Here is a 16,092-nt window from a genome sequence, read left to right as displayed (position 1 = left end):
AGACACTTGCCAAAACAAGTCCATAAACTGGATCACAGACAGCAGAAAGAGGACCAAACAGCGTCCCTTTAATAGTGCACTGCAGGGCTGGACATCTCTTTAGCTTGGCACATGAGGGTGTGATTTACAGCTTCTGCCTCAGGCACCAAGATGTCTCGGCCCATCTTTGACCAGGAGTGGTGGTCTGCTGTGTTTTGAGCTGGAGCAGCTGATGAGACGAGACACAGTGAGACATGAGCAGCTGGACTCTCTTTAAAAAAAAAGTTTATTGCATTTCATGCAGCTTTTAAATACATGCACTGACTTTTTACAGTTGACCGATAAATCATATTTGTGTGTCCAAATTCTCTCAAGTGATTCCAAAATAGAGTCAAGCCACCTTTAAAGCCTTTAGAAAATAGACTTAAACATAGGGACGGCTGAAGGGGGCCTTTTCGTCCTTTCTGAAGCTGCAAATACCAATACTTAGGCATAGGAATTTCTTTTAAAAAATGGGAAAAACCCTTTCTCACACACACACACACTCACACACACGCACATATATATATATACAGATGCTGATGGAGCCTTGCTGAATTACAAAGGTGGGATATGTTTGTCTAATGTTAAGTAGGGGCGACAATAGTATTCACTGGTCAGAGAAGGACACAGAAAAGATGGCAGACTGCTGAATTAACAGGAAGTAGAATAACCATAGTGCTCAGCAAATCCCTTTTAAAAAAAGCGGGTACCAGATGGAATGGTAGAATTCACAATTTCCTTTTTAAAAATACACACACTCACACACACAAAAGAAAGAAAAATATTGCATTACTGTCCATTGGAGGATATCTCTCCTCCCAACAGACTGAAGCAGTTCATATTAATTACAGATCGCAGCCCTTGACGGCTTTGCCTCAAAGGAAGAGATATCATTAGAAAGGGATCTGGGGATGGGGTGGGTGAACAGGATTGAAAAGCATCTTCAGACCAGGTTGGCAGGGTGGCAACTCAGCTGGCGCAAGTTCTGTCCCATTAGCTGGGCCAGCTCAGTCTGCTGTGACCTGGGGGGCCTGCCCATCTGTTGTCTGATTGGTGGACTGGATGAACATGGGTTGGGTGATGTCCTGGCCAGCAGGCATGGTCACTTGCTGGATCTGGTACAGTTGCTGGAAGACAACAAAGCAAGGAGATCACTTAGATTTACCCCCTCTGACGGATCCACTCCGCACAGTGAGCAGTACCTTCAGAACTGTGAAGAAGTCACATGTGAGGAAAGCACAGAGACTGGGTGGGGGTGAACCTGCCTCACCCCACCCCACAGTTCCATTCTTGTTTTGCCATCACCAGATTCATCTACCTATTTGCAGAGCAGTCCTGACCGAACCATCGGTAGCTGCAACAGATTTTGGAAGTCATACCTGTCCGTCAGTAAACTGGCTGAATTGCTGCTGCCCCTGTTGGACCTCTGTCTGTGCAATCTGCAAGACACAATTGTTGATACATCTATATAGGTGATCTCACTCACACAGAAAAGATTCAGTGTACAAAACTTAATTAAAAAAACACACAAAAGACCTGGGATACCAGAGGCCACCTTGAAGCCAATACTTGACCACCTCAGCATGGCTCAACTCCTTGGTTGGTATCTAAGCACTTTGCAAACAGCAAAACTCCACATTGCTCTATTTAATTATTTACTAGCTGAAGGGGACAAAAGGAACAGAGAGAGTTAGAACTCTTTTTGTCAGATGCAAGCCCTGCACAGGAAGCGCACAGCAATTTGCAAAGCAAATTCCCTGCACAAGAGACAGGACTAGGAAATAAACCACAGGGGGCACAGACAGAATAATCATGGTGAGCTTTTGGCATGTGTAAGATTTCCATGCTATTTTTACTTCACTGATACAGAAGCCAAGGCAGGCACCAAAATGAAGGGAATGTCCACATGAGCAGGTGAGAAACTGAGCAACAAGACCATCTACATAACACTACCCTCAGCCAGAAACTTTTGAACAAGCAAAGAGGGCAGATCTTAACATTTGCTCTTCACTGGTGCCTTTGTTGTGGAGGGTCGTGTGGGTATGTGTTAAGGAGAGAGATGAAGAAAGGAGAAGCGGAGAAAGCAGGAGAAAGATGGCTGGGTATGGCACAGCATCATGCATGGGATCAAAAGAGACTCCAGGCCTGAAGAAGCTGAAGATTATGACTACACAAAATGTAACTGTTTAAAAAATGATTAACAGCAGCTAAAATAGTTCTTGCTGGGCACTGGAACTTAGATTTGGTGCCTGTGCAAAAAGAATGGTTGAATGAAGGCTGGCAGACAGCTAACATGGAAAAGCTGACTTACATAAAATGGGTAAAGGAATAGGATTGAGTTGAATTTCCTGGTGATAACTACCATACTTCCCAGTGCCAATATGGAAACAGTAGGACATTCCTTTTGCCCCCTATCATTCTGTTTGCTGTGCAAAAGATGTTATTTGAAAGCGGGTGCTGAATTTTTACTGTAAGTGATGAATCATTATCTCTACCAGTAAGAGGACAGATTAAGCAGGCTGGTTTCTGGGAGGCATCTTATATGCACTTGTTTGATATCTGAAGGCTGAGGTAACCACAAACATTCTGAAACTACTCTGTGGATCTTGTCCACCCTGCCTCGGGAAAGGAGATACATCCATGCAAACTGCAGAAACCAAAAAGGTCAGAAAAGCTGCCCCTTTGTAGGGGCCCAGTTTCTTCCTCATGAGTCAGGGTTATGTTATAAGCTGCTTTCAAGTCTTTCAGGACCAATCTATACCTGCTGCGTGTTGGCTGTGAGCGTCTGGATCTGGCCCTGGACCACCTGAGTGCCCGACACCGGCTGAGCCAAACGGATATACTGCAGCTGGCCAGCGTTGAGCTGAACCTAGATGGAAGAGAAGAAAGAGTTGCTTGAAACACAGTTTCTTGTTGCTTGAAACACAAGTCAGTTGCTTGAAACACATCCCCTTGCCTTCTTGATTTGGGGAAACATAACCATGTCCAACAGAATCATGCCTGCTGAATAAGGACTGCAGCTCTTTTGGCTTACAAAAGGGGTGAGATTTCTCCTCTTCGATGCCCCTCTCCCCTGCCCCAGCACCTTTAGTGAGAAGGTTCAAAGGGCCAGAAAAGGAGCTCTTCATTCTCAGCATTCAACATCTGTCCTCCTTCCAGAAGGACTGAGGCAGATTAAGAGAACGATCTCCCTTACACATAGGAAATTGACAGCAATTCAGCCTGAATACCAGGAAGCACCCCACAACCACTGAGGGAAGGAGAAGGGCAAGCAAGGCGGGGGGGGGGGGTCATCTGCTGGATGTCTCGTACTGTACCTCTACTATCCAATATCATTCCTTCCCAATGACCACATTTGATTTATTTAAAATATTTCTATCCCGCTCTCTCCAAAATCGGCCCAAAGTAGCTAAACAGGATGAAAAAACCTCTACCACCATTTTGAGATACTTAATTTCTCCTCTTCAACATTAGATGCTAGAATATTACATACAAGGTGTCTTTTTAAAAGGAACTGGGGAAGAAGCAGTAGAGATGGTAAGGTTTGTCAGACATGTTTTTTAGACAGACATGTTTTAAAAGCCAGTTTGGCCTGAGCTTGTCAGGAATTGGGAACTAAGCAAGGTCAGCCATAGCAAGTACTTGGACAGGAGATTGCCAAGGAAGACTGGCGTTGCTATGTGGGGGAAAGCTACAGCAAGCCTCTAGGACAGTGTTTCCCAACCTTTTCAACGTCGTGGTACCCTTAACCTCGCTCTTCATATCTCAGGGTACCCTTGAGGAAAACACCTATTTTTAATTGATTTATTTTTATTATTAGTGACGTGAGAGACGTAATAGTTTATTGCCTGTTTATTAATGATGTGAAAATGAACACAATTTAAACTGAAATGCTGGGAGTTTCAAACAGAAGTGCTCAAAGGCAACATAAACCAACTTATAATTTTAGATCTAGCTAGGGAAAATTCTCTAAATGAAGAACTACTACACCAACACACCTCATGAAAATTTTAAAAGCTTTCAGGTCTTCAACATAAATCACTTCATGCACCAGCCTTCCTATAAAGCAGCGGGCATCTCCACCAGGATTTCTATGTGTTCTTGGCAGGATGCAGATAGGATGCAACAACCTTACACCTTGGCCAATCCCCCATCGAAAAAGTCCACTATCTCAAATGCTGGAGGGGATTACTTATGAGCAATTATATTTAGGATTTCATTCTTACAGTTCAAACCTATGCATGTTTACTCAGCAATTACACAGCGGGGCTTCTTCTCTTAAGTACACACAGGATTACAACTGCGTCGAGGGGTACGCAGGGGTTGCGTAGACTGCTTGATGTTTAGAAGAACAAATGCTCAGCCCATTTGACTTCTAACTGGGAAACTAGAAAGGAACCTATCTAACTTTTTTTTCCAGGAATGCTCTCTTACACCGATTCTTGCAAAGCAAGACGCACCCTACTGTGCACAGAAACGAAATACAAATCCGCTACGGAAAGGGAGAGGAGGATGAGCGAGGAAAGAGCTACAAACTTTGTGGGTCTTTTTAAAAAAGATGCAGCTGGGACTGTTCACTCTGCCTTCTACTCCTCCATCCAGCAACACAGACGCTCCCCTCTAAACCGCCCCCCCCCCGCCCATGTCGATGGAAGAGGCATCGAGAGTTCAACTCCTCAAAAGTTTGCACCCAACCGCGCAGAAAAAAAGTGAAATCCTGGAGGGCTTCTGGGCACAAATCCCAAAACAACTGGGTCGCCACTTTCTGGCTGGTGCCTGGAAGGGAGGCTCACTTTGCATTCTGACGCCGGGTGCTGCTGCCCCTGAAGTGGTGCCACGGAGGGGATTGGGGGGGGGGGGGTTTGCAGCCGGAGCCCTTTGCCACGCAGCCCCTCCTCAAGCCTGCCCCCTCTCCCCTCACCACCCTGCCCTGCCACCGTCCTGCAGCAGCCACAAAGTGACCCCCCCACTGCCCCGTCCTGCCCGCCCGCCAAGCAGGGAAGTGGCTCCAGCCTCCAGGCTGGAGCTTCTGCAGGGCGCCAGGCGGAAAAGCGCCCAACTCAAGGCACTGCCCGCAAGGCCAAAGGGGAGGGAGGGAGATGTCGGGCTAAGGCCACCAAAAGCAGTGGAGTTAAGAGTGAGTTGGGGGGGGGGGGAGTGGTGACACAACCCAACCCAATCCCCGAGCAGGGTGCATGATTACTCCTTCCCCAAATGCCAGCTGCCCACCTATCCTTTCCCAAAAACACTTGGTTGCTTTAACTTGCTTACAGGCAGGATTCAGGAACCAGCTCAAAAATTGCCATGACGGTCTGAGTGCCAAACAAACGCGCCACTCGTCTGCTCCTGCGCCGCTGTATGCCTGCTGCCTTCCCCCGTTTCAAATCTCACTGCTTCACTTGAGGGGCTTGTAGTCAGCTGTTGTGGGGAGGGGGTGAGCCAGAAAGATGGTGCTCCGTTGGAATGGGCAGCCCTCCCTGGGACAGTACGCCACTGCGGGGGAGGGAGGGGGGTAACGTTTCCCGCGGTACCCTTGGGAAATGTCCACGGAACCCTAGGGTACCCCGGTTGAAAATCACTGCTCTAGGAGCAGCAGTGGCATAGCGGTTAAGAGCAGGTGCATTCTAATCTGGAGGAGCTCTCTCAGCCCCACCTACCTCACAGGGTGTTTGTTGTGGGGGGAAAAGGAGATTATAATCCCCTTTGAGTCTCCTACAGGAGAGAAAGGGGGGATATAAATCCAAGCTCTTCTTCTCTCTGCTCATGTTTTCGCTCGAAAATCTTACGGCTGGTGTGGTCAGTTGTGGCTTGACCACACGTTCTTTTTAAACACCTTTGCTCCTTAAATCAAAGTTCTGGAGCGTAACAATTTCTCCAGCACTCTGAAAGCATCCAATATTTATTCCTGAAAGCAATCACCCCCTCCTGCGGGGGGAGGCTTTTGCAACCAGAGCCATTTAGTTAGATTGTAACTAGAATAACTAACTCATTGGAGAAAATGGATTCCCAGGGATGCAACACTTCTCTGCTTTAAGCAACCACAGATTCTTTGGCTCAGAAGAGACTGCTTAATATTAAATGCTCCCTCCCCTACCAAGTTGTTAAGGGCCACTATCAATTTGTATCTGCAAAATGACTGTTAACATTTCCCTAAGGTGCAGCAGGTGTGTTTTGTACACATTTGGTGAGGATCTTATGTAAACATTTTTTCCTAGCAACGATTTATTAAGGTGCTGTGTGGTTTCCGGCCTGTATGGCCGTATTCTAGCAGCATTCTCAGCATTCTAAGGAGAGAATGCTGCTAGAACACGGCCATACAGCCCGGAAACCACACAGCACCCAAGTGATTCCGGCCATGAAAGCCTTCGACAATAGATTTATTAAGGGATTTTTTACCTTTCCATGTTATTTTATGGGTTGCGAACGATGCTAGTTTTATGAAGAAGGGCAGAACATACCGTATATACTCGCATATAAGTTGAGGCAACTAATTTTACCACAAAAAACTGGGAAAACTCATTGACTCACGTATAAGTCGAGGGTGGGAAATGGTAAATTTCAAAAATAAAAATAGATACCAATAAAATTACATTAATTGAGGCATCAGTAGGTTAAATGTTTTTGAATATTTATTTCAAAGAAAAACAGTAAAATAGCTCTGTAAGTGGAAAAGAGGGCCAACAAAAACAATATGGTCTCAACAATAACTTTAAAAGTACAAAAACCTTCGCTCAACCAGCAACCAAGCTACAACACAAGAGTAAACATCCTTCAAAACTGGATTTTTGGTAAGGGGAGGAATGTTTATGTTAGAAGTACCAACATTTCTGAGTATCTTTAGGAGACTCTCATAATGATACCACCCAGGTTTGGTGAAGTTTGGTTCGGGGGTCCAAAGTTATGGACCCTCAAAATGTAGCCCTATCTACTATTAGCTCCCATTGGAAACAATGGGGGATGGGGCACCCCTTTGGGGGTCCATAACTTTGGGTCCCCTGAACCAAACTTTACCAAACTTGGGTGGTATCATCAGGAGAGTCTCTGGAAGAATCCCTGAAATTTTGGTGCTGCTAGCCTAAATACTGCGCCCCTTGGCGGCCGACAAAGTAAAAACCCTAAAATATTTTTTAAATACACCTGACACGTGTATAAGTCGAGGGGGGCTTTTTCAGCACAAAAAATGTGCTGAAAAATTCAACTTATATGCGAGTATATACGGTAAATAAAAACCAGAGGGGCCAATCACAATGTTAAAAAAGCTCTGGCAGCAACAGAAGAAGTATTTGAATTTTATTTGCAGCACTAAATATTATTTATGACTCGAGCATACCACACAAAACACACTGGTAATGATTACAGGTTTCTTAGCTACAAGATGCAGCAACCTTAAGACAGGCAAAGCAAATGTTTGAAGAGGAACACCCACAGAGAGGGACTGGCTTGATGGATGGGTGAGGGAGGTCACTCAAGACCTCCTTGGGACTTCCTTCAAAACTTCCTGTCCTTCTGAGCCCCAACTTCTCTGACAGTCCTCTGTATATCAGTGGAGCTAAAGTGAGGAAAATGCTTCTAAGCTCTATTTCAGGGGTGGCCAACCTATGGTGCTCCAGATGTTCATGGACTATAATTCCCATCAGTCCCTGCCAGCATGGCCAATTGGCTGATGGGAATTGTAGTCCATGAACATCTGGAGCGCCACAGGTTGGCCACCCGTGCTCTATTTGATACATGATCCTTCCTGGAATTTTGCACCACTTGTTCAAATGGTCCCCCCAGCCTAAGTAGAATTCCCCCTCGATTCCCGAGACACCTACCCAACGTTTGAAAAATGCTGGCATTAACAATGAGCACCAGCCATGGTATAGTGGTGAAGAGCAGTGGACTCTAATCTGGAGAACTAGGTTTGATTTCCCACTTCCCCACATGAAGCCTGCTGAGTGACCTTGGCCCAGTCACAGTTCTCTCAGAACTCTCTCAGCCCTCGTAGAGACAGGCAGTGGCAAATCACCTTTTAATGTCTCTTGCCTTGAAAGCCTTGTGGAGTCACCATAAGCCACCTGTGACTTGACGCCATGTGCACACACCACACAGGTCACCAGCGGCAAAACAAACAATGACAAGAGAAGACAAAGATGTGCAGAACAAAAGAGGAGCAGGAATGAGAATTAGGAAGGAACCCAGACAGGAACAGAGCAGGGGAGGGATTATGGTTTGGTGCTGGATTTGCATGAAGGTTCTATGTCCAATCAGTACCACCACCCACCCAAATTTCCAAGCTAAAGGATCTCAGCTCAGACGTTCTCTGCTTCAGAGAAGACAATATGGAGCTCACCAGAATGATATAAAGAGCTTAATGGGCTCCAAGAGAGCAACAGGGAGTCCAGCAGGTTCAAGAGACTGGCCAACAACCGATTTCAAACATTCAGAAAAGGCATTTCAAGGGAATGCCAGGATGCGTAGGGAAGACTTTGGCCTTCCAACTAATGGAACTATTAAATGTGGGGGAGGCATTTAAACAAACAAGCCCTTACCTGCATTATGTCAGATCTTTCTGAACTTCGCTATCTGATAGCAGAGCTGACTTGATAGCAAGGAGAAGGAGGCTGCTACTTGAGGGAACAGCACAGCAAAAGGCAGAAGTGAGAGATGGAAACATGGGAGGGCTGCTACGTATTCTAAACAATTCTGGGCAGGAGATTCAAGGGTCATTAGCTAAAGAGGGGAGCTTTGAAGAAAGGGATTGAATGCATGTCCTCTGAGCAGAAGGGGAAAAATATGTACTTTTTGTGTTCAGTATTGTGCTTCAGCTTCCAAACAGAGGAAAGTCCTGCAGCAGAGACCACAAACGACTTACCGGTATTTGCTGGATTTCACCCGTGTTGGTGATGATCTGTTGCATGACTTGCATGGTCTGCCCAGTTCCGCTCTGCGCCGGCTGGGTCTGCCCTTGAGGCTGCGCCTGGACAATCTGCACCTGCTGGCCCTCTCCCACCTGCATGGTCACAGGGGCTGTCTGGGGAGAAAAAAGAGCACAAGAGGAAGAACCAGAAAAAAGAGCACAAGAGGAAGAACCAGAGTCGGCCCAAAGTGGAACCCTCAGCAACCAGACAAGCCTGGCCAGGTTCCTGCAACACTGCCAATCTGAAGGGAGTGTGTGTACACAGATCAACACACGTACACAGAGAGGGGGGAAAGATGACATCACGGGGTGAGGGCGGGGGGGGATTGTGCAGTGATAGATGAAAGGACAGTGCAAGAATTTCAATATTTCCAGACATTTTGCTTGAAACATACAAAGAGTGGAAGCAGCCTGGACTATTGCTGACCCACTGCCTGTGCTGCAGAAGTAGGCTGACAAAGCAAATGAAAAATGGTAGCCGTCAGCCTTTCTGGTAACAGAAAACTACCCAGCCAGCTTTGAGCAGCTGCATTCTCATAGGAAAAAGTGGACTGATTTTCAACTTGGGATAGTGTAAACATACAGCCTGCTATGCTGGAAGGTCTGAGGGCAAATAACACAAATTGGAGAGAGAGAGGATTTCTTATCCCACCTGGAATGAGGATGGAGAAACACATGACTTCTATAGCTGAACTAACTTAATTTTTCCCCAGTTACTCTTGGTAGTACAATCAACTTTGTAGTACAACTTGTTATTGCTGTCATTGTTTTATGTTTTACAGTGACTTGCTTTTTAAATTCTACTAGTGGTTCCTGGCCCCAAAGATGTACGGTAGCCTCAGCTAGGGTCAGGGCTTTCTCGGTCCTGGCCCCAACCCGGTGGAATGCTCTGTCAAGGGAGACCAGGGCATTGTGGGATCTGATGAAGTTCTGCCGGGCCTGTAAGACAGAGCTGCTCCACCAGGTGTACTGTTGAGGCAGCTAGTTTCCATCACTGGTTTCCCCTCCCCCCTCCCTTTCCTTTTCAGACTGGATGTGAAAGATTATATATCTGTCGCCTTCAGGTTTTTAATTAGGTTTTAACAGCGAATTGTATTCTGGTTTTATTCTATTTATTATAAAATGTGTTGGGAGTTTGCCCTGAACCTGCAAGGGGAACAGCAGCGTATAAGACTAAAATAAAATTAAAAATCGTGCTGTTATTGCAAATAGGCAGTTTTGAAGCTCAACAGGCAGCCTACAAGCGGAACACACATATAACACACACACACACACACACACAAACCAATAGCTCCAGTGTCCTTATATATGACCAGCTCTGGTGGAAGGCTCACTGTGTTTCTGAGAGATTTTTCAGACAGGTTGGCATGCCTGTATCCATTCTATTAAAGATGGCCTTTTGCCCCCAGCACCCAGAAACACCACCTGACACAAGAGTTTCCCTGTACTGGCAGAAGTCTGCTTACTGACCTGCCCCTGCTGAGGTTGTGCAATTATGATCTGCCCAGGCTGGATAGTGGTCGTGGATGAGGTGGTCTGCTGCCCCTGCTGCTGCCCCTGGACCTGGACGGCAGCAGGCTGCTGCGCGAGCGTAAAGTAGTACTGGACAGGTTCTGCCGGAGTCACAGCCTGGCGCACCTCCTCCTGTGCCAGGGAAGAAGACAGGAGGGTGAAAAAACCAGACTCGCTGGCTGAAGCACTCCCCTTGCTAGCTTGAAAAAGAATGGACTCGGGGAAACTCAGTGAAAACCAAAGCATTTCCAATTCCTGAAAAGTCAGCTAACCATTCTGCTTCCTCACCAAGAGGCACTTGACTGAAGTCATGAATCAGCAGCTTGCTGTGTTCAGGCAATCGCAAAGGTATTTTTCTTATTCTCCTGCTCACAGCACATTTTACTGTGGATGAGCAGGTTCAACTACAGGGGGTGAATGGCATGTGTAGATGGGGGACAACATCCAGTATCTTAGTACAAGAGAAAGGGTGGGAGTTCATAGATCTAGGGTCAGGGGTCAGGGGAAACTTATGGAAGTGCTCTGAAGGATTATTACATTTGGCACAAGAGTTGACAACCCTTTAACTGAACAGCCAGCATGATGTGGTGACAAAAGGAAGGGGGGAGAGAGATGACAATCAGGACTCCATTCAGTACTCACCCACTGTGGGACCACTGGTAAGTGAGTTTCTCTCCACCTAGCCACCTTGATCAGACCACGCCCCCCATTGGCATTTGATTTTACCTGCTGTTCCTCCACTCAGGGAACTGTATGAACCAGCAAGGATATGAACTCACATCTCTCTAATCTTAGCCCAATGCTCTTATACAAGCTCTGGCTCGCTCTAAGGGTAAAATGGAAGGATCCTTTGGAAGCCTTCCTTGGAAGAAGGGCGGGATAGAAAATGTGACAGAGACACCTCTCAGTGTGATCTTTGGCAGGGAGGCGAACACCTCTTGATACTGACTGCCGGAGAGCTACCTCAGGGTTTCACCTCTTCTGAAGCACAGCATAGTTGTCTGTCACCTGGAGGTGTGGTCCTCCATGCTATCTACCCAGGAAACTTTTTGGACCCTCCTCACATCACTAATTAGCATCCCCCAACTGGACCCAATGGAAGCTCAGATAAATTTGTCCAATACACCATTTTAAAAAAAAATTACCTCCCTTCATTTTGAATCTCTCCTTAGCAACCATGCAAATCTGGGGACGGGAGGCTCAGCAGAGCCAATTCTAGCCCCACCTCCTGACGCTGGCGGTAGCTGGCGTAAACAACCTTCTCCCAGCCACAGCGAAGTCACAGCTGAGAGTGTAGGATGTTTACACGTGCTGCTGCATGGGAAACGCCGGGCCTGCCAAGCTCACACAATGACCTGACAAGAGAAGATGGCTTGCAGACCGACTTCCACTGCCTTGCCTCTGATCCGCAATGGTTGAGAGCCATGATTCTCAGCTGAGGCTGGAAGCTAAGAGGAGATGGGGATTTTGCAAAAGCCAGTGGCAGCAGCTGAACACAACTCTGGCCCAGCGGCAACTTGCCAGACTCGGTCTCCTGATCCTGCTAAGCAGAAAGGTACGTGAAACAGAGAACCCTGCGAAATGCATTTCAACGTCCGAAAATATCCCCAAATCTCTCTGGGGAGCCCCTCTTGCACCTGATGGGTAGAGGCTGCCCATGATTTCTACCCAAACAGCATCAATTCCAATATTTCCTCTGCCCCGGGTACAAAGTTTGTGCGAAGGGCGGTTTTCAGGTTATTCTAAATATATCTCAAAAGTAACCGCTGTAATTTCCTTCCTAGAGACACATAGGTTTCTCTTTAATGCGCTCTAAAAATAATAATCAGAGTACAATTGTGCGCAAAACTGTTTTTGGATGGTTTTTTTTACATAGCGACTTGATTTTAACCGAACCAGTGCTGAAAAATTCATCATCGCAAACAGTCACGTTACCTTTTTTTTTTTTAATTTAGTGGGGGCCAAGAGGCAATGTTGCCGAGAATGGCTGGAAAGAATTCCACCCACAATGTGCCACTAGACTGGATTAAGGCAGCAGCCCCTGGCTCTAGAAAGCGGGCTGGCTATTTTTGCAAGGAGGGAAACATTCCTTTGTGACTTGAGGGCTGAAGACGGATTGCTACAACCAGACCAAATTCCTCGACATTTTTCTGTTCCTTCATCTAAGGCCAGGCACTGTCATGCCTGGCAAAGGCTGAATCGACGCACCTGAGCTTGCTCCAAATGAACGGATAAGCTGATATCGTTGCATTACTAGAGACTGAAAACAGACAGCCGTTAGCAGAAGCCGGGCCGGTAGGGACCTGGTGCCTGGTTCAAACTTCGCTGGTCTTCAGGATGTAAAGCTTCGTTTTGCCCCACAGCATTGTGAAATTACAACTTGATGCAAGCTATTAAGATGCGGAGGGTGACTTCACCTGCCCCAAAGCTAACGAAGATTGGAGTGGTGCAATCACCAGAGCTGCAACCAGCTCTGGTGCATGGCCTTCTGGGGCAAGATGAACTGCAAAGGCGCACTGGCGTTTTTAAGAACTGGTGGAAACAAATTAGCACGGCCTTGGAATTCATGAAGGAAAGAGGGAAACACAGAACAATGTTTCTGTTGGGATTGGGTCAGATGATTCCTTATCAGAGGACAAGGACTCCATGGTGGCCATTTCATGGAAGACAAAACCAAGACGGATCCTGAGGTGCCGGGGTCCTCAAATCCACACAGGCTCTCAGTCAACCTGCAGCCAGCTGCGGCTACCAGACCACAAGCTCAAGAGCCACCACCAGAACCTTAGATTGTTGAGGGACCCATGAAGGAAAGTGGCCAGTTATCAAGGCCCCCTGTGGTCACCCTCAAGAGCAGCACCAATGGCAGAGTGCACGACAAGCTGCCCAAGGCCTCTATGCAGATCACGAGGCAACTGGAGCTCTAGGTCCATCATAAGGTTTTACAGAATGCTGGACAAAATCCATCTGTGACTTCCCGCAGACTCCTGGTTACTGCTACAGCTACAGGCACTTACTCCTCTTAGGAGGCTCAGTTCAGCTCTGGCTGCCATAGGATCAACAGTTCCAACAGCATTTGCTATCCCTGCCTTGACTCCTTCCTGCCTCAGATCTCTGGGTGTCAACAGGATACTTTTAGAGTAACTCAGGCAGAGCTGGGACGTCTGGCAACACTGTAATACGTATCACAACTCAGCTCACAGTTATTTGGATCCTGCTGGCAGACTAGAAAACTCACTGTCCTACTTGACATTTTGAAGGATGGGTGGGGCGGAGGAACCCATCTTCCTACAACCTGCTGGGTAAGCAGCACTACAGGTTGTGTTTTTATTTATTTATTTATTAAGCCATTTATAGGCTGCTTTTTCCCATGGTTCAAGGTGAATTACAATAACCAAGTCCCTCCGCCCTTTAAAACATGTCTGCTATTCAAACCCCCTCCAAAATCTTGGCAAACAGGCAGGTTCAACTCTTCACTTGTTTGCAACATAGTCTCACGAGAACTGAATGGAGTTTAGTATGTATGTTCAGGACACAATTCCATGCTCCAAGTTCAACTGCTAACTCAATTGCTGTATCTGTTCTTAAAGGGTAGAGAACACCGCAATGCATGATCTAAAAGCACTGAGTAGCATTCAAGTATTTCCATTCACTTGAAAATGTCAGCCCTGCTCACCTGCTATAGGCAGCACAGAATACTTCAGCTACATTTTCCACTATGGGGGATTTTCAAGTCCCCTAGAGTAGAAAATTACTTCGGTGTCAATTCCAAAGGTTGTAACTTTATGAAACGCCTACGGAAGAACAACAAAAGGAGTCCCGCCGGCACCTGAAAAGATTAATGGACTTCTTGTTGCATAAACACCTATGGACTAGTGTTGCATTTTATCAGATGCACAAAGAGAATTCATGCAGGCATCTGATAAAATGGGCTGTAGTTCATGGCAACTTATGCAACAATAAATCTACTTGTTTTTAAGGGGCTGCAAGATTCCCGTTTTGCTTTTCTGGCATCATTTTACCAGCCAGTTTCAAAATTCCAGGCGTATGCATTCCACCAGAATGGAATTTGGAAGCAGGCGCTCCCTTTGGTCATCAGATGACAGAAGCCCAGGCCGCTGTCTTGATGTGGGATTGAATTTCAAAGGGAACAAACGAGGTGGCCCTCCCAGTGATCCTGCAGACTCAAGCTTCCTTGGAGCTGGAGAATCAGCACTGGGAGCTGGAGAATCTAAAAGCTTCTGCTGGAAGGCTTAAGAGAGAGCCTCAGACCTTCACAGCACAAACGAAAAGGAAGCAAACGGCAAGGGCTCTCTCTCTCACATTCCCCTGGTTCGATGAGTTCAGCAGGAGGAACTTTACAGCAGCAAAATAATTAGTAACCCAACAACTAACTGCCAGAGGCAATAAGTAAGCACTGTTTGCGCCTCTCTTCACTCCACTTGAAAAGTGTACTAGACTGGTCATTAACCCTATAATTTTCTTCCTTTCCTAGCAGGGGACTCACCAAAAAAAGAGGAGTGTTTACTGTTAATTGCAGTCACAGATCAAGATCGTATCCTTAAGAGGCATCCAAACGATCATTTACAAATGGTTGAAGACCTCTGTCTAACATAACCAAGCAGGCTGTTAATGACAGGATGTTTTGGAGGTCACTAATTCATCAGAGGGAGACAAAGAGTTGTTTTTGATGCCCTGATTTTTCTCTATCTTTAAGAAGTTGCAAAATGGCTTACTAGTGTCTTCTCCTGCCACAACAGACACCTTTTGAGGTAGGTGGGGCAGAGAGTGTGGAGAGAACTCATGGGGAGGAGTGGGGAATCAAACCTGGTTCTCCAGATTAGAGTCCACCATTCATAACCAACTACACCAACCTGACACAACATGATCTCATCCCGTCAGATCTCAGAACCTAAGCAAGGTTGGTCCTTGGATGGGAGACCCCCAAAGGAGACACTACAGAGGACGATAACAGCAAACTGCTCCTGCTTCCCATTTGCCTTGAAAGTCCCTTGCTGGGACTGATGTAAGTTGAGACTTGATGGCACTTACGTACCTAATTCACAGGGTCAGGAGTGACTGGACGGCACACAACACACACAAGGATGTAAAACCTGCATTTGTTCACACTTTGCTCCATGTCACCTGATCTTTCTTCTCTTTATGGTCACTCCCGCTATCAAAATTTAGAGTGCAAACTCCCTGGGGACAAGGACCTACTGTTGAGATGCTGGAAAGTAACACACAGGTGGATATTATCAATAGCAACAAAATAAATACATCACTCCACTGCTGCAGCATGGCCAGCTGGCCTATTTTTCTCATGTTCTTCCACATACAGTGTCTCAGCCAAAAGAAAGAAAAGAAAGGCAGGGAGATGTGGGTGAAGAACTACGGAGGCCACCTTTTTCTCCTTGGTGGAAGGGGTGGAATAAGAAGGCAGCAAACAATCCACACAAGCTACACGATACACAAGATATGGATCTACATGGAATATTTGTGTGGATGGATGTATTTTTTTTACTCAGATGATTAAGTGGAATGCTGTGAACTTATAAGTTGATCCTGAACAGATGTCACGCCTGCAAGCTTCCTCCCACCCAGGTGACTCCCCCAAACAGCTCTTCGATACAAACTCACTTCCGGTCAGGACTGCGGCAGCC

At 46.5% G+C, this 16,092-nt stretch overlaps 1 protein-coding gene across 1 annotated transcript in view; it reads right to left on the bottom strand.

Moving 5' to 3' along the window:
* Positions 1 to 247: 247 nt before the first annotated feature.
* Positions 248 to 16,092, bottom strand: part of NFYC (nuclear transcription factor Y subunit gamma) — an 84,868-nt gene continuing 69,023 nt past the window's right edge. Inside the window, exons 6-10 of the mRNA XM_048500419.1 lie at positions 10,391 to 10,564; positions 8,876 to 9,034; positions 2,783 to 2,890; positions 1,401 to 1,460; positions 248 to 1,148 (exon numbers count right to left, since the gene is read on the bottom strand). Coding sequence (XP_048356376.1) covers positions 1,029 to 1,148; positions 1,401 to 1,460; positions 2,783 to 2,890; positions 8,876 to 9,034; positions 10,391 to 10,564 — 621 coding nt within the window. The 3' untranslated portion in view covers positions 248 to 1,028. The remainder of the gene's footprint in view (positions 1,149 to 1,400; positions 1,461 to 2,782; positions 2,891 to 8,875; positions 9,035 to 10,390; positions 10,565 to 16,092) is intronic.

This window comes from Sphaerodactylus townsendi, linkage group LG06 (genome assembly GCF_021028975.2).
Source record: "Sphaerodactylus townsendi isolate TG3544 linkage group LG06, MPM_Stown_v2.3, whole genome shotgun sequence".
Lineage (NCBI taxonomy): Eukaryota > Metazoa > Chordata > Lepidosauria > Squamata > Sphaerodactylidae > Sphaerodactylus > Sphaerodactylus townsendi.
This window is presented reverse-complemented; position numbering and strand designations above follow the sequence as displayed.